General features: G+C 50.9%; 1 protein-coding gene across 1 annotated transcript in view; it reads left to right on the forward strand.

Annotated features, from left to right (window-relative positions):
* The first annotated feature begins 973 nt into the window (after window positions 1-973).
* BTBD16 (BTB domain containing 16) overlaps window positions 974-25,077 on the forward strand; it is a 49,531-nt gene continuing 25,427 nt past the window's right edge. Inside the window, exons 1-8 of the mRNA XM_068961744.1 lie at window positions 974-991; window positions 2,857-3,005; window positions 9,438-9,511; window positions 11,973-12,116; window positions 14,935-15,024; window positions 16,269-16,383; window positions 20,775-20,844; window positions 21,789-21,919. Coding sequence (XP_068817845.1) covers window positions 974-991; window positions 2,857-3,005; window positions 9,438-9,511; window positions 11,973-12,116; window positions 14,935-15,024; window positions 16,269-16,383; window positions 20,775-20,844; window positions 21,789-21,919 — 791 coding nt within the window. The remainder of the gene's footprint in view (window positions 992-2,856; window positions 3,006-9,437; window positions 9,512-11,972; window positions 12,117-14,934; window positions 15,025-16,268; window positions 16,384-20,774; window positions 20,845-21,788; window positions 21,920-25,077) is intronic.

Genomic DNA, 25,077 nt, shown 5'->3' on the forward strand with positions numbered 1-25,077 from the left:
TGTGGTCAGCTGGCAGAGGAGGGCTTCGGGGGGTCTGGGCTGGGAGGCAGGAGGGGCCTGAGAGCTCAGGCACACTTTCAGGTAGCTCCTGCCGATTAGAGTGACCCAGGAACTGACCCTCAAAACCCTTTAAGGTGGCAGTCCCCAGCCTTTTTGGCATTAAGGACCAGTTTCATGGAAGACAGTTCTTCCATGGACTGGGGTGGTGGTTTGGAATGATTCAAGCACATTACACTCACTGTGCATTTTATTTCTTTTTTAGAAAGATGCTTTATTTTGTATTGCTGATTAACAAACAATGTTGTGACATTTTCAGATAAACAGCAAGGGACTCAGCCATACAGATACATGCATCCATTCTTCCCCAACCCTGCTCCCATCCAGGCTGCCAAATAACAGTGAGTAGAGTTCCCTGGGTTAAACAGTAGGTCCTTGTTGGTTATCCATTTTAATTATACCAGTGTGTACCTGACCTTGCCAAACTCCCTATCTCTTCCCCACTATCCTTCCCCACAGTGTGCACTTTATTTCCAACCTAATGCTCCAGGACGGTGCTGGCCAACATATACTGTCCAGACATAACTGTTAATATCACCCCTTTTAGTGCCCTTATCTGAATGACTAGTTACATGATCGGTCCACAGATAGGTCTCCATTGGTTCCCATCACCTGGGTAAAGAGTAGAAAATTGTGGATTAGCTCCTGTTTCGCTTTATCTGAGCCACTTTCCCAGCACAATAGCAGAGAATCATCTTTCTACTAATGTACCTTCAAAAATTAGATTTTCACTTGATTTGCTCACTCACCCACATTTGAGGCTTACTCATTCCTTTTGTGGCAAAAATACAGATTCTTTGAGCCAATCTCCTCCATAATGTTTTGAAGACACCCTTTGGAAGTGTTTTTGAAAATTTAAAATTTACCTCTTTCACCTTCCAGGTGCTCCTCTTTTGTGCAGTTTCCAGGATCCTTCATGAAAATGCTGAATCCGGTAAGCAGCTCGGTTTCACAGGAGGGCAGGCGATGGTGAGGAACAGAAGCCCCGGGTGACCGGTGTGCCACTGGGTTCCCTCAGGGGGATGGTCCCGCACCCCCAGGGACCTCAGACTTTACTGGCTGACTCTGCTGGTGGCGGGGGTGGGGGGACGTGTGTTTGGAGCCCCACTGTCAGAGACCACTGTTCACACTTCAGCAGGGCTGTATCTAGAGTCAGACTCCACAATCACCCACCATATTCCAGGCGCTATACTAAAGCAGAGTTCCCAAACTTTTATCATTTTAACAGCATCCTCATCCTCATGGTTCATACTCACCTTCATCCTCATTATCATTGGCATTATTCCCGTTTAACCTATGAGGCCTAAGAGGATGAAAAGAGCAAATACTTCCCCCAAGGTCACACAGCTAGTTCATGGCAGAAACAAGACTTGAACTCAGACCCTCTGTTCCGCGGTCCGTTCCCTCCCACCACCTTGCTGGTCCCTGGTGTGGCTTAGAAGCAATTTCACCCATTCCTACGGGTCTCTCATGGTGCAGTTGTCCTGGATAAGTTTCCTTGAGCCACCACACCTGAGGCTTCCTTAAGGAAATTGCTGAATCCTAGGACCTCAAGAAGATGTCTAAGGAAAAGTCTCTGCCCAGTGACAATCCTGGGTTGATACCTAAAGAACTAAAAACAGGTGTTCAAACAGAAACGCATATGTGAATGTTCACAGCACTATTGCCAGGGGCCAGAAGGTTCTAACAATCTGAGTATCATTCTACCAGCTGATGAATGGATAAACAAACGGTGGTCTGTCCACACAATGGAATGTCAAAAGGAGTGAAATTCTGACACATGGATGAACCTTGAAACATGCCGAGGGAAAAAACCCAGACATAAAAGGCCACTATTATAGGATTCCATTTATATAAAATTTCAAGAAATCCATAGAGAAAGAATGCAGATGAGTGGTTTCCAGGGAGTGGGAGGGGGGAGGGGAATTGAGAGTGATGACTCGGTAAATAGAAAGCCTGCTTTTGCAGTAATGACAATGTTGTGAACCAGATCGTTGTCATGGTTGTGAGTGAAAGTCGCTTAGTTGTGCCCAACTCTTTGCGACCCCATGGATGTCCATGGAATTCTCTAGGCCAGAATACTAGAGTGGGCAGCCTTTTCCTTCTCCAGGGATCTTCCACCAGGGATCAAAACCTTATCTCCTGCATTGCAGGCAGATTCTTTACCATGTGAGTCACAGTTCAGTTCAGTTCAGTTCAGTCGCTCAGTCATGTCCGACTCTTTGCGACCCCATAGACTGCAGCATACCAGTCTTTCCTGTCCATTACCAACTCCTGAAGTTTGCTCAAACTCATGTCCATCAAGTTGGTGATGCCATGCAACCATCTCATCTTCTGTCGTCCCCTTCTCCTGCCTTCAATCTTTCCCAGCATCAGGGTCTTTTCCAATGAGTCAGTTCTTTGCATCAGGTGGCCAAAGTATTGGAGCTTTAGCATGAAAAAAAAAAAAAAAAAAAAAGACATTTTGTGTATTTTAGTGCAATTTAAAAAAAAAGTCTTTGCCCCAGATCTCCTGAATTTGGTATCTTTCTCCCTGACCTTTCTCCCTGGCACCTCCTGCCCCAGATGCTAAATTCCAGATTACTTTGTGGCTTAAAGTCTTCTGTTTCCAAAACGCAGTAGATTTGCTTTGAGAACGTGACTCTGGAGAAATATTGGCCAGCTTTGAAAATTAATCAGCTCCTTAAATTTTGTCTTAAATTTCCTTTCTGCTATACAGTTTGGAAAATCTGGTATTTATGAGAGGTTAAAAAAAAAAAAAAAAAAAAGACGTTCTCTCTTTCTTTGCTTCCCAAGCAGCAGAAACCTCGGCTGGAACGCCGAATCGTTGGCTCAACCAACCGGTGGCGTTTCCCCAGACAGCCTTTCTCGGGAGACCTGCTGGGGCTCTCCCAGATGTGCAAGGCTGCCAGCATAGACTTTGATGAAGTTCTGAAGAACCCAGACAGGTAGGAAGCTCAAAGGCCCACAGCAGGGTGAGCTGCCCTTCTGGGAAGTGCCCAGTACTTGGGCCACACTGGCTGGAGAGGTGAGCTGTCCTGGGTATTTGCAAAAAGGCTGCCTTTGGGACCAGCCCTTAAGGATGGACAGGGTTAGGGTGACAACTTCCTTTGAGAATGTCTGTGGGTGGTGATAAAAGTCCAGAGAAATGGAGATTTTTTCCCCCTAGATTTTCCTTTGTACTGGGAACTTTGGACTCTAAAAGGATTCTTAGTTTATCAGTTGGATTGTTGACAAACACAGTGAGATGGCCCCGCTCAGAGTGTGAACTCCCATCCCCAGGAACATGCATGTCCAGCAGGGGGAAAAGTGGGCTCCCTGGTCCCTCCCAGAGTGTTCTAAGCAGATGGCTTGGAGCATCACTTCTCCAGGTTACAAGTCCTTTCCTGCCTCTCCTGGGGAAGCAGAGCTGGACCCCTTTGCCAAAGGAACACTTCATTTCCTTGGCCCTTTGGACCTACCTGGCTGCCGGTACTTCCTTGGACCGGCGGCACCTGCCTTGTGAAGGCTCAGTCTGATCTACCTGAGCGTGGGCTGTGCCTGGGCGGCAGCTGGCCCAGAAGAGCTCCAGGTTCCACGTTTGCAGAGAGAGTAGCCACATATTCTGTTTCTAGACCCACCAGCCAGCCTCCCTCTGTTGCCCCCCACCCCACAGATGATGGTACTGCACACATGAATAAACCCGAACCCATCTGGATTTGGCCTCCAAATTCTCGGATGATCCTAGCTTAAAAAAAAAAAAAGTTGAATGCTATGAGTTGCTATTTTTGGCACTGGCCACTCATGGCCTTAAACAATTTTGAATTTATTTTATATTTTGTTTGGTTAGAGCTCTGAAGAAACCTTAGGATTTTTGCCAAAGTTTGTTGTGTTCCTTAGCGCCAGGGCCAGGAGCTGGAGCTGGGCCTGGGAACATAGGCAAACTGATCCAGAAGCCTGAGGAGGGTGACTGGGCCACAGGGGCAGAGGTCTCTGGGACTCGGTTTGCGAAATCGCTGAGCTAAGCTGGGAGTGGTGGCCTGGGGGATAATGGCCATTGGTGCTGGGCTTTAGGACTCTTGTGTTGTGCTAAGCTGCTTCAGTCGTGTCCAACTCTTGGCAACCCTATGGACTGTAGCCCACCAGGCTCCCCTGTCTATGGGATTCTCCAGACAAGAATACTGGAGTGGGTTGCCATGCCCTCCTCCAGGGGATCTTCCCGACCCAGGGACTGAATACACATCTCTCACATCTCCTGCATTGGCAGGCGGATTCTTTACCACTAGCATCACCAAAGTAGTCTTATTTGACAGGGTTGAAATTCCTTCTCCTCCATTCACTGTTTCTGTGACCTTCAGCCGGTGGCTTAATCTCCTTGAGCTTTAGTTTCCTCGTCTGTGAAATGGTGATGATATCATCTCCCTTGAAGAGCTGTAGATTTAAGGCCTCCCTGGTGGCTCAGATGGTAAAGAACCCACCTGCAATGCAGGAGACATGAGTTCGATCCCTGGATCGGGAAGATCCCCTGGAGAAGGAAATGGCAACCCACTCCAGTATTCTTGCCTGGAGAATTCCATGGACAGAGGACCCTGGAGGGCTACAATCCATGGGGTCACAAAGAGTAAGACACAGCTGAACAATCAACACACACACACACACACACACACTTGAAGAGCAACCTGGAGGATTAAATCAGATGGTATACTGAAAATGATCAGTGTTGTTCCTGGCAAATAGTTAGATGCTCAATGAATAGAGATGTATCTGTATAGCCTGAGCAGCAGTTTTAAGTACTAATCCTGGCCATTCCATCTGGGGGAATGTCAGCCCTGTGCTCTGCCAGCCAACGACTGGTGTCCCACCTAGGCGATCACCTAGGCCTGGACCACCTAGGCGGTCAGTCCATGTAGGCTCAGCTCAACTGTGAATTTTATCTGCTCCATTAGCCCCTTGTCGTCTTCCTGAGACAGTCGACTAGCCTGGGTATGTCCTTGTTGTGGTGACAGCAGAGCGTAGGAGGGCAAGCCCAGTTGCACCTGTGCTGTTCAAGCCTTCAGCCACCTCATGTCTGCTAACATCCCATCGGCCAAGGCAAGTCACACGATCAAAATCAAAGTCGAGGGGCAGGAAAGACACTTTGGAGTTCCTGCAGGAAAAGGCTGTGTATTGGGGGCCATGGATGAAGTCCACTAGTGTGGGAGGAACTGCTTTTCTTTAACAAACACAAAAGTTCATCTTCTTTATTTCCGCAGTGGGGATTTATTCCAAGTGGTCATGGGAAACATAAACTTGGAGAGCCTAACAAAAGTTTTGTTTAACTTAGGTAATAAAATAAAGGACTTATTCTGGTAACCCTTCTGCACGTTCAGACTTGTCAGCTAACAAGATCGATACGGGGAGGGTGGAGTCCTGAACGGTACTCACAACACACACGTCCTTGGGCACTTGCCCCCTAGCCCTCGGACCGCCCCCACCAGCAAGCCTGTTCTCGGTGCCGATGCTGTTATTGTTGCTTCTCCCACTTGGGGGCGCTGTTGACTTTGACAGGCGCTGGATCGATCCATATTTCACTAGTTCTGTAAAGCAGATCACTGGCAGTGGAAAGCTGAGTTAACTAGCTCCCAGCTTCGCATTTATTTCAGAAATTTAATTGTGCCTCTCATAGGTCAATGCCCTGGGTTCTGCCCAGCTGGACAGTACTTGTGGTTGTGTCTGTGGGTTTCTGTGGCTCAGTGAGCTTTTGGCTCCATCACTCAGAGATGCCGACAACTCCATCTCTCTGTCTTTATTATGCTTCTTTCCACTGGGACTGGGGTGTGGACTTCAGGGAGAAGGAACCTAAGAGATGAGGCTCCTTGCCAACAACCTAACCTCTTTGTGCCTTAGTTTCTTTATTTGCAAATTGGGGATGCTCTCTTACAGGGTTGCCGTGGGAATTTATGCAACATACTTCATTGAGAGTTTAGAATGGAGTCTGGGAAATAAATACCCAATTAACACGTGTCATGCAGTGTCCCTGGGGTTCTTTGGTATGTATGGACACAACTAACATCTGAACCCAGAGATCCAGGATGAAGAAGTATGGCTGAGGAAGGACCTCTCCCCGGAGGCTTAGGGGGCTTGGACACCAGGAAAAGATGACCCTGCCTCATGTTTGCTCCCATTCTGATCTCAGTGCCGAGTCCACTCTGAGAGTGGGAAGAGGTCACTCCAAGAGCCAAGGATATAAAGGGACCCGTCGGTTTTTATCAGAGAGCAGTTCTGGGAGAGGTGGACCGGAGACCATGATCCATGGGGTAGCGCTGATAGGACTGAGTGCTCAGCGCCAAGTGTACCAAGAATCAGCCTTTTCATGCCCCTAGTGACCACCACGTGGTCCCCATCTCCCTCTTAGGAAGGGAAGCACCGAGTCCCAGAGGCAGGTCCAAGGTCTGCATGGCTCTTCCCACAAGATTAAATTGGAGTTTTGCATGTTGACGATCCCCTGGAGAAGGAAATGGCAACCCACTCCAGTGTTCTTGCCTGAAGAATTCCAAGGACAGAGGAGCCTGGCAGGCTACAGTCCATGGGGTCACAGAGAGTTGAACACGACTGAGCTATTAACACTCACTCCCTTTCAGTTTTGCATGTCGAAGGTATCAGGTCAACAGCCTTTTGGATGGTCTGCTGCAAGAAGTCTTTTTGTCCTTGAGAAACTTAATAGACTTTCCTCTTTTCTTCTCTCTCTCTTTTATTGAATTTGTTGTTTTATTTGTTATTCTATTTGTCTTTTATTGAATTTGTTAGAGTTTCCCTGGTAGCTCAGTTGGCAAAGAATCTGCCTGCAATGCAGGAGACCCTGGTTTGATTCCTGGGTCAGGAAGATCCCCTGGAGAAAGAGTGGGCTACCCCCTCCAGTATTCTTGGGCTTCCCTGGTGGCTCAGTTGGTAAGGAATCTGCCTGCAATGTGGGAGACCTGGGCTCGATCCCTGGATTGGGAAGATCCCCTGGAGGAGGGCATAGCAACCCACTCCAATATCCTTCCCTGGAGAATCCCGGTGGATAGAGGATCCTGGTGAGCTACAGTCCGTGGGGTAGCAAGAGTGGGACACAACTTAGTGACTTTCACTTCACTTCATTGAATTTGTTACAATATTGCTTCTGTTTCATGTTTTGGCTTTCTGGCCCCAAGGCATGTAGGATCTCAGCTCCCTGACCAGGGATCGAACCCACACTCCCGGTATTGGAAATCAAAGTCTTAACCACTGGACTGCCAGGAAAGAGTCCCCCCACCCGCCCTGCACCTTTTCTTCTCTTGTTTCTCCATCTTGGGTGTGAGCCCCAGACTTACAGCATGTTCCCAACATCCTGCTTGATCCCAGGCCACTTAGGCCCACAGAGTGAAGAGGACAACCCATAGATGCCCATGTGTTCCGTCAGCTTTTCCGATGACCCTGAAATGAGCCTCAACTTCGGGAGCTGCAGAGCCTGCGGGATAAACGATCTATCTTGGCAAGCAGCCAAGACACCAGGGAAAGGCAGTGGGATTACTCCTGTTGCCTGGCGTCTCCTGGCTCAACCCATGACTCGGATGTTTGTTGAGGATAGTTGAGTTCCTGGCCATTGCCCCATCATTTCCAAAACCTGTTGCTCCATTTTGAGATCACAGCTTGAACTCCTGACCTTAGCCAGCTATTGCCAGATGTGTGACCCAAGCCACTAGGGGCTTGGAGTCTGGCTTGGGTCAGTCCCCCTGCTCCTGTGGGATAAACAAGTCCAGCTCCCACTGCCTTCCTGAGGCTGACTCACTTGTAATCATCATTTCTGCTTGGAAATGGCAGCATGTGGTCAATATTATTCTGGACACAGGCTCCCCTACCCAAGCCCTCCTGCAGACACCCTGGTCCACCAAGATTTCCGGCATCACTGGGAAACAGGATGGCAGAGGTGACCCTGGCTGGATTGTGGCAAGTGTCCCTGGCTGGTTGGATTTCTTGGAATGACTGCCTTCAAGCTGTGACTGTGTGACTACACAGGCTTTGTTGCCTTTTTGCTCAGTGGGGCGAGTCTAGTGCTGAGGGGAAAGCGTCTTATCTTTGTCACCACCCAATCCTTGGTATTGTCGAGCACATGCGTGATGGCCGTGCCTGGGCTGCAGCAGTAAATAAATGCCGACTTTGTCTCTAAAGGCTGCAGAGCCTAACCCCGAGGGCGTGTGGGGAAATAGGTGACTAGAAGACCCTGCAGCAGGAGTTTTAACGGGGAAATCACGGGACGGGCGGTGGGGAGGGCTTCCCACCCAGCCTCCCCAGAGGAGACAAACACTAAGCTTATCTGGAGGACGAGTGGGTGTCTGTCCACTGAGAAGGTGAGGGGGCTATGCGTCCACAGATGGGGAGCAAGAGGCGCTGGGTTCCGGCTCTTGAGAAGGGCTGGAGCAGGCAGTCAGGGAAGTGAGGCTGCAGAGACGGGCAGAAGCTGGTTAGCCACGCTACGGAGGCTGGCTTGCCCCTGGAAGCAGTGGGGGAGACAGTGAAGATTCTTGGCGGGAGAGAGGCAAGATCAGACCGGCGTTTCAGATGGTTTGTCAGGGTCCAGTGTGGTGTGTGCGTCAGAGGGGACCAGATGGACGCCTGGCACCTGGCGGCAACTGGGGGGAGATACTGGTGGCTTGGATGAAGGTCATAGCAACAAGGGCAAGGATTCGCCCAAGGAGAGATGGATGAATTCAAAAGACATCCCATTAGATCTGGGCAGATGATCAGGTGAGACAACATTCAGGATACTGGCTTGGGCAACTGGAGGCTGGTGGTGCCATATCCTGGCAGAGGATTGGGGTTTGGCTCAGAGTGGATTCTTCATTTTTTGGCCACGCTGCTTAGCTTGCAGGATCTGTTCCCTGACAAGGGATTGAACCCAGCACCATGGCAGTGAAAGCTCAGAATCTTAGCTGCTAGGCTACTGGGGAACTCCCTTGGGTAGAATTTGAGTTTGATGGTGGACATATTGGGGCATGCATGACCCTAACCAGAAGTATTGCTGAGTTAATTTCCCAGACGTGTGCAGAACCCTCTCTTCCTTTCTCCAGTGGTTATTTATTGAGCACCTACTATATGCTAGGGTTTGTTTTAGACACTCACCCAAAAAGGTGTCATTCAGCATCCAGATGCAACCTCACATACGTCCGTGGTAAGAGATGCTCACAAACTGGCAATAGGAATGAATGATTTGAGCTGGTTGTCAGACAGAGCTGACAGTTTGTCAGACTGGCAGGCCCCTGGGGACCTGAGGAAACTGTCCCAATGGGAGAGATGTGATAAGTTTGGTTCAGGAATGCTTTAGGGATGCTTACACTGGAAGGGTACTGCAGATCAAGAAAAGTGTCAATGTTAACTCCTGGATTTTTTCCTTTTTTCTTAAGGTTATGCATTTCACAAATTCAGAAAATTTTCCCTGAGAATTTGAAGAACAAGACCATCCAAAGCAGAGAGGCAGGTGAGTTCCTGTCACCAGTGGAGTCCTCAGAATGTTGCTAATCTCAGAGACATCTTGTGGTCTCTGTGGAAGAAAACCAGTGGCCAGGTCACTAGTCTGGAAGTTTCTGTTCTTGCCGACTGCACAGCGTCCCCTGTGTAACGTGTGCTAAGTCGCTTCAGTTGTGTCCGACTCTCCGACCCCATGGACTGCAGCCTGCCAGGCTCCTCTGTCCGTGGAATGTTCCAGGCAGGAATCCTGGAGCAGGTTGCCATTTCCTACTCCAGGAGATCTTCCTGACCAAGGATGGAACCCACATCTCTTATAACTCCTGCATTGGCAGGCGGGTTCTTTACCACTAGCACCCCTTGGAGAAGGGAAAGGCGTCACTCCAGTATTCTGGCTTGGAGAATCCCATGGACTGTATAGTCCATGCCATCGCAAAGAGTTGGACATGACTTTCACGTCACTTCATTTCGCCTGGGAATTCCCAACAAGTAAATAGGTGCCATCAAAATTATTTCCCAAATGCACAATGAATGAAATCAAGCTTGGCAAACACATTTTCATGTGCTAATGGCTGTGATGAGTATAGACTTGCCAAGGTTAATAAATAGACTTTGGATTGGAAGACGAAGCAGAGGCTCATCCAGCCCGGGGCAGCTGTTCTGGGTCCCTCTGGGCTCTAAGCAGTCACGACCTGGATGTCCACATCTGCCATCGTCCAAGAGGACTTATGTGCAGTAGGATGGGGAGTCAGACTGAGTCTGTCCAGCTGGGAAAATCCCACTGAGCTCCATGAGGGGCCTGGACAGTCAGCTCTTTGGTGGAGCTTTTATGGATAAACCCCACCCCACGGCATGGCCTCCCTCTCCAGTGGAGGCTCATTGATTTCTTTTTACCTTTCAATTCTGGTTGATGGCGGGGTGGGAGGGGGGTGAGAAGTACTGTGAGGGGGTCTCCAGACTCAGGAGAGAGAGTTCCAGATGGGTTGTGTTGCCAGCCTGAAAGCGGAAGTGGGGGGCGGGGAACACACTTTATCTGCAGTGCTGCCCTTTCTAGGCAATCTTGTCTCGGGGGAAAGTTCATTCTAATCCAGCAGAGCCAGACTGTCACCTAGGGTGACCCAAGATTTGAAATGAAAACCCAGGGTCTCGACTCCCAGCACCGAACAACATCATAAAGCTGGTGAATAACAGTAATAGTAACAGGAGAGGAAACAAGTGCCCAAGGTCACACAGTCAAAGTAATAACAAAGCCAAGAAGTATACGGAGGTGGGGCTGGTGAACCCCGGGTCCTGTCCAGTACTGGGATTTAGGGTTTGGAGGGATCACCCCGAGCATGGCTCCCTTCCCCTCAGCTCTGTGCTATGCAGGGGTGCAGCCTCGGAGCCCCCTTTACCCACAGCCTCTTCCTGTCTCACCTGGCTGGGTATCTCTGGATCCTCCATCTGCCTTCCTATCCAAGCCTCTTCTTCTTCTTCTCTTTTTTAAAGTATTTATGCCACCGCATAAAGAACCCTCTTCACACTGTAAGCCCATTTCATCCCCATGAGCTTGGGCTTTCTGATGACCTCCATTCCCTTGAGGAAAGCAGTGCTGATGAGAACTCTGCTCTCTGGGGATATGGGCTTTTTTCTGTAATGCTGTTGCCTTTCTGGTGGGTAATAATTACGCACTAACAGCCCAGCTTCACTGGTGGCTCAGATGTAAGGAATCTGCCTGCCATTGCAGAAGCCAAGAGTATGATCCTTGGGTTGGGAAGATCCCCTGGAGGAGGAGATGGGAACCCACCCCAGGATTCTTGCCTGGAGAATCTCTATGGACAGAGGAGCCTGGCAGGCTGCAATCCATGGGGTCACACAAGAGTTAGACACGACTTAGCAAATAAACAATGACAGCCCAGTACTTTTTCAACAGGGGACCAGGTAGCAATTTTGCCCCTCAGAGGACGTTCGGCAATGTCTGGAGATATCTTGGGTTGTCACAACTCCGGGGTGGGAGGCTGGCCACTGGTATCCAGTGGGTAGAGGCCAGAGGTGCTGCTGAACATCCTCCCGCGCTCAGGACAGCCCCCACCATCCCCCCCAAACAGAGAATTGAAAGTGCTAGTCGCTCAGTCGGTAATAGGGGAGACAAGGTGAGCCCCCCTCCCAGAGCGTGGCAGCCAGCCTCCCTGCCCCATGGAGCTTTTCTTCCAGTCCCCGAGTTGGCGGGCAACCTATGTGCCCCTCTTGGTCGGCAGCGCTGGTGGCCATTTATCGCTTTCTAAGCTACCCTGTGAGTCTGCCCATCATTTCCGCCTGCCTGTCAGGAAGCTCCGTGGGGCTGGAGCTTTGTTCCTGAAAGGCCCAGCAAGGCCGCCTGTCCACTCGTCTGCTCAGTCACGGGACAGACAGAGAGGATGCAGGAGAAAGGGTGACAGCGTGTTCAGGTGGGGGCGTTGTGACACCCTTTGCTCAGCCTCTTTCCCCCTCCTCAGATGTGATTCTCGAATGCCTTGGCTTCAAATGGGAGCTCCACCAGGCCCAGCTTTTTCAGTCCGAGACCTTGGCCAAGCTCTACCTGATGGGCCTGGCCCGGGGCAACGCAAACCCTGAGAAGGAGTCAGCGAAGATTCTGCAAGGTAGGTTCTCACCCGGGGTGGGCGCCCCAAGGACCCTCTGGTTAGAGAGGCCCCAAATGGGCATTTGAATACTTGTTGGGGAACCACGATCACCCTTACAATTAAGAACAAGGCCCGTGGTTTGACCTCATCACCGGACTTAACCTCAGTCTGCTTGTCTGTAAAATGGGATAATGGTTCTGTTGTGTTTCGCTGTGGAGGAGGAACAGGTGTAAAGTTCTAGAACAGTTCCTGGCACAGAGCGAGCACTCAGTAAGCGTCAGCTGTAATTTCACAAGAACACATTCTTTTCCAGCTGCTGCAGAGGAGGCTCTGCCTGCTTCTTTGAGAATATGGGTGGGTGCTGAGTCTGCAGATGGGTTTTCTAGAAAGAGGGCGTGGTTTTGACACCTGTGGCTTGTTTGGCCCTAAGCGTGCTGTTTGGAAGTTTACACGTGTCCATCAGTTTTCTTTGTTCTTTTCCTTTCGTTTCTCTTTTCTTAATTCCACCTCCACCCAAAGCTATTTAGGTCACTTCTTTCTTTTTTCTCTTGATTTTTGATCCCAGTAATCCCAAGTCGCCCCTTATCTGTCCCACACATTCCTCTCCTGCAGTCTTGCCAGCTGCTTCTTAGGTAATATAGACTGGCATCTCCTCCAGACACCTCATAAGCAGGTGCCGTGGAAAATTCGAGGCCTCCAGGGCAGCTGGCACGCCAGCCAGGATGGAATCGCATTTCCAGGACGTGGCAGTAAAGCTCTGATATTCCAGAGCCAGACAGGCTGCCGGAGCCCCCGTCCCTGCCCTGCCCTGAGCCAGGAGGAGGAACCTGGCCACCTGCCGGAATCTTCCCGGCCACGGAGCCTCTGACTCAGCCCTTCCCGGCCGAGCTGGGAGCCCAGAGCAGGCTGCGGCATTCCCACAGAACGGTAACGAGCTTCACGCTGCCTCAGAATCTTCTTTGCTCTTCCTATGCGTTTGTCCCACTGTCTTCAAAGTGACACTAAGCTCCTTTCTCCTGGCCCCTGTGCCCAGGTCACAGCTCTTCCTGGGAAACCAGTGAAAGGCCCTGGAGGTCCAGAGAGTGGGTACATTGAAAATCAAGAGAATTTGTGGGTTTTTTCCTATTCTCCCCCAAACCTCCCCTCCTCTCCAGGCTGCCACATAACACTGAGCAGAGTTCCCCATGCTGTGCAGTAGGTCCTTGGTGGTTTTCCATTTTGAATAGAGCAGTGTGTACATGTCCACCCCAAATTCCCTAGCTACCCCTTACCCCCAGCAACCATAAGTCTGTGAATCTTTCTGTTTTGTAAGCAAGTTCATTTGTATCGTTTCTTTCTAGACTCCACATATAAGGGATGTCTTAAGATATTTCTTCTTCTTTGTCTGACTTACTTCACTCAGTGTGATGCTCTCTAGGTCCACGCATGGTGTTTCAAATGGCATGATTCCATTCTTTTTAAGGGCCGAGTAATATTCCGTTGTGTATACGCACCACCTCTTTATCTGTTCCTCTGCCGATGGGCGTTTAGGTTGCTTCAGCATCTTAGCTATTATGAACAGTGCTGCAGTGAATATTGGCGTGCACATATCGTTTCAGCTCATGTTTTCCTCCGGATGTGTGCCCAAGAGTGGGACTGTAGGGTCATATGGCATTTGAAAACACTCTAAAAATAAGAAAAAACTCTATTTTTAGTTAAGGAACCTCCACAGTGTTCTCCATAGTGGTGGTACCAATTTACATTCTCACCAACAGCGTAGAAGAGTTCCCTTCTCTCCACACCCCTTCCAGCATGGATTGTTTTGCTATAGCCATTCTGGCTGGTGTGAGGTGATGTCTCATTGTAGTTTCGGAAAGCCAAGAGAATTTGGAAGGGGAAAACAGTGCTATCGTTAATGTCTTTAGTGAGTCTAGAGTGGTGTCAGTTGGGACTTCCCTGGTGGTCCAGTGGTTAAGACTCCAAAGCTTCCATTGCAGGGGCACAGGTTCAATCCCTGGTTAGGGAACTAAAGATCCCACATGCCACATGGTGCGGCCAAAAAAAGCACACACACGAAAGACGTAGAATAGGCTCACTTGAAAGACGTGGCCCTCCTAAGACAGCTGTTCTAATTGCAGCCCCGTGCTACAGGCTGGGCCCAACTGGGGGACATCAGGGCAGGTATGGGAATGAGACTTCAGTGGCCAAACTGTCACAACTTCTCAATGTTTCCCCTGCAAGCACCACAGTTGTGTCAGGCCCTGGGACCCTTGTTTCCAAGATTTGCAGTGCGTGCATGCATGCAAAGTCACTTCGGTCCTGTCAGACTCTTTGCAATCCTAGGGACTCTAGCCTGCCAGGCTCCTCTGTCCATGGAATTCTCCAGGCAAGAATACTGGAGTGGGTTGCCATTTCCTCCTCCAGAGAATCTTCCCAACCCAGGGATCAAACCTGTGTCTCTGTGCCTCCTGTATCGAAGGGGAATCTTTACCACTGAGCCACCTGGAAAGCCCTCAGGCTGCTCACAGCCTAATGAGAGAAAGAGGGAGGGAAGGGGAAGGGCCGGTGTCAGTGTGACCATCAGTGTCCCAGTTTTGACGGTCACAGCAGTTGTGTCCGATCATTGGGAAAAGTTGGCCCATGGGGACATGATAACTGTACTATTTTTGCAACTTCTTAGGAGTCTTCAACTATTTCAAAATAAATAATCATTTCAACCACACATGCACTAAAACAAACAAACAAAGATAAGCAAAGCACGCCAAGGTCAAGGTTGTGCTCACGGTCCTGCAGCCTCAGGCTGTGCCTTGCATGCGGCCATCACACCTGTGCACCCTGGTCCCGTTTCCCTCCCTAGCCCAGCGGCCTGGGAGGAGCCGAGAACAGCGCCCCGTGAAGAAGATGATCCTCTCCTTGAAGATCAGTGACCCTCTGGTCACCAGAGAAGGTAATACGCCCCTGTCCTGGCATTCTGAGAAGGTTGTTGAATAAGCAGCCCTCTCAGATTTGAAAAGCAAACGAAACACCACAAACTGGAGGCATGCTATGCACAGGGCCCCCTTAGTAAACACAGCTCAGAGGCGCAGGGAGGTGGGGAAGGAGGCTGGGCCAACTCGGGGAAATGAAAGAAGTGAGGAACTCTGCTAAAGAAAGGTGCTCATCCTTGTAAAGAGGTGGAAGCAGGCTTCCCAGATGGACCCAGGAGGGACGATGTCACTGCCCTTCTGGGCCCAGGTGCTCAGGCAGCGCTCTCAGGCCCACCCTTGCCCTAAGCATTGCCCCCCGCCCCCCTCCCCCACTTCCCCCAAGGGCCCCTTCCTGGCTGCCTTCCAGCAGCCCAGAGGGCTTCCTTGGGCTCAGCCTCTCCCCCTCCCATCCTGGCCACTTAGAAATACCTACTGACAGGCATTAATACAACCTGCTGTCACATGCCCTCAGGAAATTGTCCAGCCTCGATGGGGCTGGTTGTCCTCAGAGCGCCTGGAATGCACTCCAGCGCTATTTGGGATCAGGCAGGACTTGGAATAAGCTGAGTCCATCTGCCCCTAACTGGGGACTAGCACATTATCCTGGCTCTTCCCAGGGGTCCTTAACCTTTTTGAAGACCCCAGACTCTGAGGAAGGCTTCCCTGATAGCTCAGACAGTAGAGCGTCTGACTGCAATGTGGAAGACCGGGGTTTGATCCCTGGGTCAGGAAGATTGTCTGGAGAAGGAAATGGCAACCAACCCACTCCAGTACTCTTGCCTGGAACATCCCATGGACGGAGGAGGCTGGTAGGCTACAGTCCATGGGGTCACAGAGAGTTGGACAGTCTGAGGACAACCTGCTGTTAAGTATGTCATCTCCAAAGAAAACAAAGCATGCGTCCTTGCACACATGTTGGGCAGTGACCACCTTCCTGTCCAGGCCGTGGAGAAGCCCCAAGGCCCAGACTCACACAAGATTTTTCATAAGAGCCCTGTTTTCTGTAGCTTCATCCTCAACTGCTTTGGGGGCTGGGAGCCTGGGCAGCGTCTGCACCCAGGTCGGAGTGGGCGCGTTCTGTCCGCTGTATCTCGCCCATCCCCAGCTCGGGACACTCTTCCAGCATGCTGGTGGTCAAGGGTGGAGGTGGGGCACCTGGACGTGGGGGACACGGGGCTGCAGAGCCCCCAGGCTGATGGCTGGCCCTTGGATACTGCCTCCCCAGCCTTCGCCACGGCCCTGAAGAACCTCTACATGCGCGAGGTGAAGATAGGCCTGGATGACGTGCTGGGCGTGCTGGCCGCTGCTCACATCCTCCAGTTTGGCAGCCTGTTTCAAAGGTGAGGCCGCCCAGCCTCCTGGTAGAGCAGCCAGGACCCCGAGGGCCCCAGGGGCCCCAGAACCTACCACCCTAACACCTCCTGTTCCGATTTGCTCAGACGAGGTGGTGACATCACTCTCTCATTGGTGGTCCCGACCCTTCCCGCTCCCTCTCGCCTCAATGGCCCTGGGCCAGATGGACTTGGCTCAGCCATTGATTCAACCACACCTTTATTCATGCGTGTGTGCCTTTAAGAATGACTTCATGGGCTTTTCCAGGACACCAGAGAGGCAGTGGGCACCTGATGGGGAGGGTCCCTGCCCTCTGAAGCTCCTGTCCAGCTGTCTCCGAGACATTGGGAAGGAGTGAAGTGGGGTGGTGTGAAAGGTGGGGGATTCGCAAATGGAAAATTCTGTGTTATATAAAATTAATTTCAAGTAATATTGGTACCTGCAGTTTGAAGAAGCATTTCTTAGAACTCCCCCCAACCTTTTTTGTTGTTCAATCGCTCAGTCGTGTCAGACTCTTTGTGACCCCATGGACTGCAGCATGCCAGGCTGCCCTGTCCTTCACTATCTCCTGGGGTTTGCTCGAACCCATGTCCATTGAGTCAGTGAAGCTATCTAACTGTCTCATCCTCTGCTGCCTCTTTCTCCTTTTGTCTTCAATCTTTCCCAGCATCAGGGTTTTTTTTTTTTTCCAATGAGTTGGCTCTTTGTACTTTTTGTTTTGGTATTGTCTAATAATCCTACATTCTATCAATGCTTATGAAAGGTAAGTGAACCAAATGGAAAAGCATTGACGGGATTAATTTTTCTCGAATATTCTGTCCCTTCTCTGGGGATTTTCCACGGGTGTGCGCTTATTACTCTCACATCCTGAACACAGCGGTGGTTTCTTGTAGCTCTTTGATTTCTTACTTCCTGATGCAATTCAGTAGACAGGAGATCTAGGGCGGGGGTGCTCTGCCTGGCTTGTTTCACCACCCTAAGCTTCCGTTTCTTCATTTGAGGGAATGAATGAATGGACTTCCCATCCTAGCCTACAGAGGACATCCGCAGCTCTGTAAAAGGCAGGGGCAGGATCTCTTCCAAGGACCTTCAACTCACTTTTAATAGAATTCACCTCGCCAGATTCAACCTCATAGATTTTTTTTTTTTTTAGTCAATGCCTCATTTCTGGGGTCACCTGAAATAACTCTGGCCAGATCTTCAGTCTGGAGCATTTTGAAGCCTCATTGGTGATGCAGATGCCACTTGAACCCAGGGGTGCAGGCTGTCAGAGGTCTGGTTGTGGTCGCAGAGGACACACAGACAAGGAACTCCAGCACGTCGGCCTGGCCAGACTGGTGGGTGGCTGGGAGACGGGAGGTCAGCCATCATAGGCAGGGACAGGTCGTGGAGTCTCGAGGTGAACCAAGGCGTCTGACCTTGACCCTGGTCCAGGTTTTCCTGAGAATCCCCACTTCCCTGCCATTGTGTGTCACATGACTTCAGCTGCACGTAGCCTTGTGACGTATCATCACTACACAATCGCAACTTCTGTACACAGGTGTTTCTGAGTGACTGGTGCCATGCAGGGAGATATCTCTGACCCTGAATCTGGAAGGCCAGCTTCCCTCCAGCCACCTCCTGTCTGTGAGCCTCGGCTACGGTACTGGGGGCCAGATTCGAAGCCCCGTGGTCTCCTTCTGGAGCCCTTGCTCTGGCTTATCTGGGGCAGAGTCAGGAATGGCAGGTTCATCCTTTCTTTCCTCCTCCACATGCCTTGTGGAGGGAGGGCTCCGGATTCTGAGCCAAGACTATCATTCCGCTGATGGACAAACCTGGGCCTGCCTGGAGCTCATGGGCCCTCCCCGAGATGCTGCAGATAACTGTGGTGGGGCTGGAATCCTTGCTCAGAGCCAGGTGGGCCTGACACCCAGCCGGGGTGGGTGTTGCCTGCCTTCGAGAGGCTGACGGTGCAGCTGGCAGGGATGTGGTAGTGCAAGCCTCGGTGTGCATGTACGCATGAGTGTGTGTGTGTGTGTGTGTGTGTGTGTGTGTGTGTGTGTGTGTGTGCGTGAGCAGAAGTCCCCCAGGTCACTCTGATAGCATTGCCACCCCAGGTACGCTGGATGGGCTCTCAGAGGCCATCTTGGCTGAGATCCCTGCCAGTGCGAAACCGCTGGATGGTCGCTGCTCAATCACCCACACCCGAGGCCGCCCATCTTCAGGGGATGAAGTGTGTGTGTGTGGATTATATAGGACGCTGCTCCTTAGACGCACACATCAGTTGCATCAGTGTCTGCTTTGACACAGCTGGGATCATAGTTACTGGTTGTTGCCTGCACACACACACACACAAACACACACACACCCTCCTGAAGGGTCACTTGTGTCCCTCCAGGCTCACAGGGCTGGCAGGACATTTCCTTGCCTCCGTGAAATGCTGAACTCCCATCTGTAAGTTACTGCCTGGTGCCGCTAGACCTTCCGGAAGTGGAAATCCCCAGCCTCTCTGAGTACGGAGGCAGCTGGCCTGGGTAGCCTTTCCCTGTCCTTGGGTCTGGGAAATCTGGCCATTCCAGACCCGCCCAGCCAGGGAGGCTCACGGTGAGGAGGGGGACCATGGGGGAAGGTGTGAGGAGCACTGATTTCTGCGTCCCAGCTTCAGACCCAGCTAATTCCGTCCGCGCATCTCCGCTGGCAAAGCCAGCACCTGAAAAACACCGCGTGTGGTGAGGGGTGGGGCCTGAACCTTCTCACACCGGGTTTCCCCTTGCTGATCTACGAGCTCAGCTCACGGCGAGCCCAGGAGCCCCAGGAGCAGAGGAGCCTTGTACATGGCAGGTACTTCCAGAACCTGCTGCAGAGGCTGCCGCAGACAAGACTCTTGGGATGCATGTATGCTGGGAGGGCTGCTGCCTGGAAGTCTCTAGCTTCAAGGAGGCAAAAGCCTCAGGCTGAACGAGGGTATGACAATCAAAGCAAAAGGAACACGTGGGGAGAAGCAATCAGGGAGAATTCCAAGAGGAGGTGGTACTTGAGCTGAGCCTGGTAGGAGTCCAGCTGTCAAGGATGTAAGAGAAGGGGGCTTCGGCTGATGAGGGCATAGAAACTGGAGCTGCTTGGTCACTGAGAATCAATGTGGCTGGAGTCAGGGAGGGACGTCGAAAGATGATGGGAAAGGTGGGTGGGACCGTTAGGGTGACTGCAGGTCATGCAGACCTCGAAGGCCATAGGAGCAGGTTCTACCTGGTTTTGCCAGCAGAGGAGAGCCTGAGGCTTGGGAGGGGAGAGTGACCAGAGCCTCTCTGTGTTATCAGCTTTGGGATACAGCTGTCATAATGTGGTCACCTGTCTGTATGTTTACTCAACATGTGCTGGGCCCACTGGCTTTGTTCTTCATAACCCAAGTGCCTCGAAGGGTGCCTGGCACACAGTAAGTGTTCAGATCCTTGATAAATAAATGAACCAAGCTCCAATACTTGGCCACCTGATGCAAAGAGTCGATTCATAGGAAAAGACCCCAGTGCTGGGAGTGATTGAGGGTGAGAGGAGAAGGGGACCACAGAGGATGAGATGGTTGTATAGTGTCGTTGACTCAAGGGACATGAGTTTGAGCAGACTCCAGGGAGATACTGAAGGACAGGGAAGCCTGGCATGCTGCAGTCCATGGGGTTGAAAGGAGTTGGACATGACTGAGTGATTGACTGAACAACAAGTAAATGAGGCCTGGGTGTGAAAAGGATGGAGATTTTTATCAGAAAGTTGCTTTTTCAATCTACTCTCATACAGAGAGGAAATAGGACTGGAGGCCCCTCTAAGAAGCTCAGCAATGGTCTGTACAGGAAAAACTTGCCTTCATCAGGAACACAACCAAATGTTATCCTGACTAAAATTAAAACCTAGCAAGCCGCTTTTCAGCTTCCCTTTGACTCAGCGGTAAAAAATCCTCCTGTCAACGCAGGAGCTGAGGGTTTGATCCCTTGGTTGGGAAGATCCCCTGGAGAAGGAAATGGCAACCCACTCCAGTATTCTTACGTGGGAAATCCCATGGACAGAAGAGCTGGTAGGCTACAGTCTATGGGGATGCAAAGAGTCAGATGCGACTTTGCGGCCAAACAACAACAGCAAGGTGCTTTTAGGGGCTTAATCTCTAAACAGTAATACTTCTCCTTGGTGCCAAAGCTACTCTGTTTTCTTCAGAAAGATTTGATCTCAGAGCTCACCTCCCTTAGCCCAGAGCTCTTTGCAACAAGCCTTGCTGGTCTTGCCCTCCAGCCCTGTGTCCACGATCTTAAAATAAGGTGCTTTCCCTCGCATGAAAGGACTCCGCTGCCGGCATGTGGTTGAGTAAAGACTCTGGGACTTCTCACTTTCCTGAAAGCAGCCCGGGCCTTCCAGGGACAGTGTTCTCTCTCTGCAGGTGTGTGACCATCATGATGAGCGGACTCACGCCGAGCACCATCAAAAACTTCTACCTGGCTGGCTGCAAGGTGAGAACAACCTGGCAGGCACACAGCATCTTGGGGACCCTCAAGAGCACCCAGACTCTGGGATTTCAGCGCCAAAAAATCTGTCTGATGGCACCAACCTAACAGTGCCCACCTTTTGCCAAGTGAACAATTAGAAAAAAATCATTTTGTCTTTAAAAGAATATTTTAACATCCCCCCCCCCCCCCACCAAATAGAAAAGCTTTAATTGGGGAAGAGGGCAGGAAAAGGGACAGCCTTTCTCATCAAAACAGCAGACAGTGTTCCAGGACATTCTTGGTGGAACTGAGGGAAATGCATCCCACTTGGGCCCAGTCAGTACATCAGGGTTGGCAATAAATGATATATTCTAGCTCTCATTATCAGAGGAGAAAAGTGAGACCCAAGGCCGGTAGAGCTTCTGTGATCAGTCACAGACATCAGTCCAGAGATTTCGGCATACAAGCCCATGTAGCTAGTTGCATTTCAGCATGCAAGCCCACTTAACTAGGTCAGACCACTTAACTAGTTGTCTGACCTCAGGCAAGAGCAGGAATGTTGGAGCCTCAGATTTTCCACTGGTGAAATAGGAATAATGATGAACCAACCTCATAGGGTAGCAGGATGGATTTGAATCAACCTAGTACAGCGCCTTGAGCATCGCAAACACTCAGGAAATGTTAGTGCCTGTGTTTTGAAGAGGTTTGAGCAGGGCTGCAGCACGGCCTTTCTAAGAGCACGCTTGTTGGATCATCATATTCCAGCAGAGGGCGCTGAGACATCAGGGATTCCTTTCTACCTTAAAATTATTATTTTTTTGCCTGCACCCTCGGCAGGTGGAATCTTAGTTCCCCGGCCAAGGATCAAACCCACACCCTCTGCAGTGGAAATGTAGGCTCGCAACCATTGCACCACCAGGGTAAGTGCCAGAGACTCCTTTCTCAATGGGTGTTTCCTATCTTCTCAGTACAACGAAGAGCCCCTCACCACCGCCTGTGAGAAATGGATGGAGATGAACTTGGTCCCTCTGGTGGGGACACAGATCCACCTCCGGAAAATCCCAAAGGAGCTGCTCCACAAAGTGCTGAAGTCCCCCAGGTCAGAGCTGGCTCTCAGGAAGGAGCCTCGGGTAGGAGGTGGGGATGGGAGGGGGGGATGGGTAGGGTAGATGGATGGGGTGGGAAAGTGCCGAACTCACACCCCTGCTGGACATGTGCAGTGTGCAGTGCCCCCTCCATCCCAAATGTCCCAGCCTCCTGGACAGCCTGGCCTCTGGAGGGGCCAAAACGTGGGTCCTGTGCTCGGGCAGGGGGAAGGATGTTGTTCAGCAGAGTAAGGATCCTTGGGGTGCCTGCTGTTTCGCTGTGAAAGTGTTGGTCGCTCAGTCATGTCCAGCTCTTTGCGACCCCACTGACTGCAGCCCGCCAGGCTCCTCTGTCCATGGGATTTTCCAAGCATGAATACTGGAGTGAGTAGCCATTCCCTTCTCCAGGGGATCTTCCCGACCCAGGGATGGAACCTGGGTCTCCTGCATTGCAGGCAGATTCTGTCTGTCTCACCCACCTGGTAATGAATTAAGTGATTGCGTAAATAATTTTTAAAGTTCTGTCAATATTAAGACACATGCATCATGGAAAATTTAGAAACTGGGGAAAAGGGGGAAAGAACAAAAGCTCTCAGCCCTAAATCAGTTTCTGTCTCCAGCCCTGGCCCCTCCCCTTAGCGGCTCTAGACCCAGGCATTCCACTGCCTGTACAGCCTCTCTGACAGTTAAGGCTAAGCGCTGATGCTTGGTGCTCTTGTCCTGTATGGCACCCCTTACCCCAGGCTCCTCAACCAACTCTCATGCCCTTGGGAGTCCTTCTGGACACCACTTCATCCTCCCCCAAAGAGCACCCCATCTCTGTGGGCCTCCGCGTGGGCACCAGCCAGAGGCCAAACCTCCGCATCTCCCACCTGGATCAGCGCAGGGCCGGCTAACCCAGGCTCGTGCCTGCTCTTAACCCCCCTTCCAATCAAATCGCTAACCCAAAGGTCTTCAGCTCTGCCAGTTCAGCTCCTGTCTTATCCACGTGACCACCACAAGGCTTGCCTTAGACTCCAGCCAATGCTTGGCCTTTTAGGTTATTTCCAATGTTTCACTGATATAAATAGCACCTTGGTGACATTCTTCGATATATATTTATTTTCATCTCAGATTATTTTCCCACATTGAATTCCTAGAAGTAAAGTTCCTAAGCCAAAGGCACTTTAGTTTTTATTAGTGTTTAAAAGTATATTTTACTTGAAAATAGTTTCAAGCAAATTAGATAACAAGAATAGTGCAAAGGCCCTCTCAGTACCCTTTACCCTGTTTGGTTCAGTCTCTGCTCTGTTTGCTCTATCTTTTGCATCTGTGTGTGCCTCTTAGCACCCGTTTTTTAATCCTTTGAGGACAAGTTGCATACATCATGTTCGCTTAACTCTGAATACTTCAATGTTTCATAATAAAGAGAATTTTTCTAATATAATCACAAGGCAGTTAACAACTTGAGGAAATTTGACACTGATGTAATACCTTAAGATCTTTTACTCAACACTAACCTTCATAGCATCCTTCTTCTTCCAGTGCAGGATCTGATTAGGACCACATATTAAATAACGTGACCTCGAGAACTCGGGTCCTAATGGCATCCCCAGGCCCTGGGTGGGCTCCCACAATCATTTTTCCCTGCTGTCCATGGTCTGTCCAGAAGCATGTGCTCTCCACCCTCCATGGAGCAAAGGTTGTGCAACCCTTGAAGAAAAGATAAACAGGGCAGCCCTTAGACTTTTCGTAACACTGTCCCTCCCTTGGAAAGTCTGAGCTGTCCTTCCCCCACCTGGTAGCATTTAACCAAGAAAGGGGAAAAAAATGACCACAGCCAGCGTGGTAGCAATGGCATAGGCCCTAGAAAATGCTGGCTGGGCAGGAAAAGAGGTCAAGAACATTACGTGTCAAGTGTCTAGACTCACAGGTTTGGGGAGACATGACTGATGTGGAAACTGGGTCCTGCTCCTCTGGCCCCTCCCCAGGAGGTGGCTGTCAGCACTGACGGTGCCAGGCTCTCTGGGCAGAGGCGGGGGTTGGGGGGAGCCTGCATGACCTCGGGCATATCATTAGCTCTTGTGCCCTGGAAGGACCACACTCTCAGCTCGCAGACCTCGTGCTCACTTATTACCTTCCCAGGTGAACTCTCCCCACCTGGTTGCTGTCCTTAAAGCTGATGTCCTGCCTTAAAGCTGGAGGAGGGAGGTGGGGAACAGAGGGCCAGAAAGAGGGGCCCAGGCCACACCCAGTGCCCAGGGACATGGTTAGAAATTTACCTGGCTCGTGCTTCTCATCTGAGTGTCTGGTGGGCTTGGCACCACAGACCACACCTGATTAAGAAGAGACCTTTGGGCTAGTTAACTTTCACCGAGCACTTCTGGGTGTGTGCTGCGCTGTGTGCACTGGCCTTTTTAATCCTCACAACCCTATGCGGTAGGTATGACCATTGTCCCTAAGATAGGAGGGGTAATAAAAGGCAGGGCTGGAGCTCGGGGCTCCAGGCTCCAAGGTCCAGGCTCCCAGCCTCATGGCTGCACCGTCTCCTCGTGTGTAGCAGAAGCCAGGCTTCCCAACAACCGGAGCTCAGCAAGATCTGGACTGTCCTGGGAAGTCACGTGGCCCAGAGGAGCTGTGGAAAGGCCAGCCCGGGGTCAGGGATGGAGAGTCTCTTGGCCCCACTTAGCGTAGACTGTGACCCATCCCCGGCTTGTGGTCATGGTGTTTGGGTTGGAAACAATGTCCATCTCAGCAGATGTTTCAACTTCGAGGCTATTCACCTTCTCCAAAGTCCCTTTGACCTCATCTTCCTTTGGGTTTTCTTTCCATCTTGTAAATGGCCTTCAGTAAAATACACACAGTTTTCCTGACCCCCTGGGCCTCTGGTTTTCAGTTAGTTTTCTTCTTAGAGGTCATCACTCAGTGACCCTGTTTCATTCACTGTAATTATTATGGAAGCTTCGTTCCACGTTCTGTTTTTCTGGAAGCCAGTCTCCATGTCGACTTAGGAGGGTGGAGAATTCAGAGGGTTATCTATCTAGTTCTAGCTGCACGAAAGGCTGCCCTGCAACCAGGGGGAACATGTTCTTCCTCCCTGACTTCCTGTCTATGATACAAGGAGTCTCAAGGGCTCAGGAATTTCGTGGGAATAGCCACCGCGCCCTCCACGGCATCTGCAGCACCAATGGGT

The sequence above is a fragment of the Capricornis sumatraensis genome, chromosome 23 (genome assembly GCF_032405125.1).
Source record: "Capricornis sumatraensis isolate serow.1 chromosome 23, serow.2, whole genome shotgun sequence".
Classification (NCBI taxonomy): Eukaryota; Metazoa; Chordata; class Mammalia; order Artiodactyla; family Bovidae; genus Capricornis; species Capricornis sumatraensis.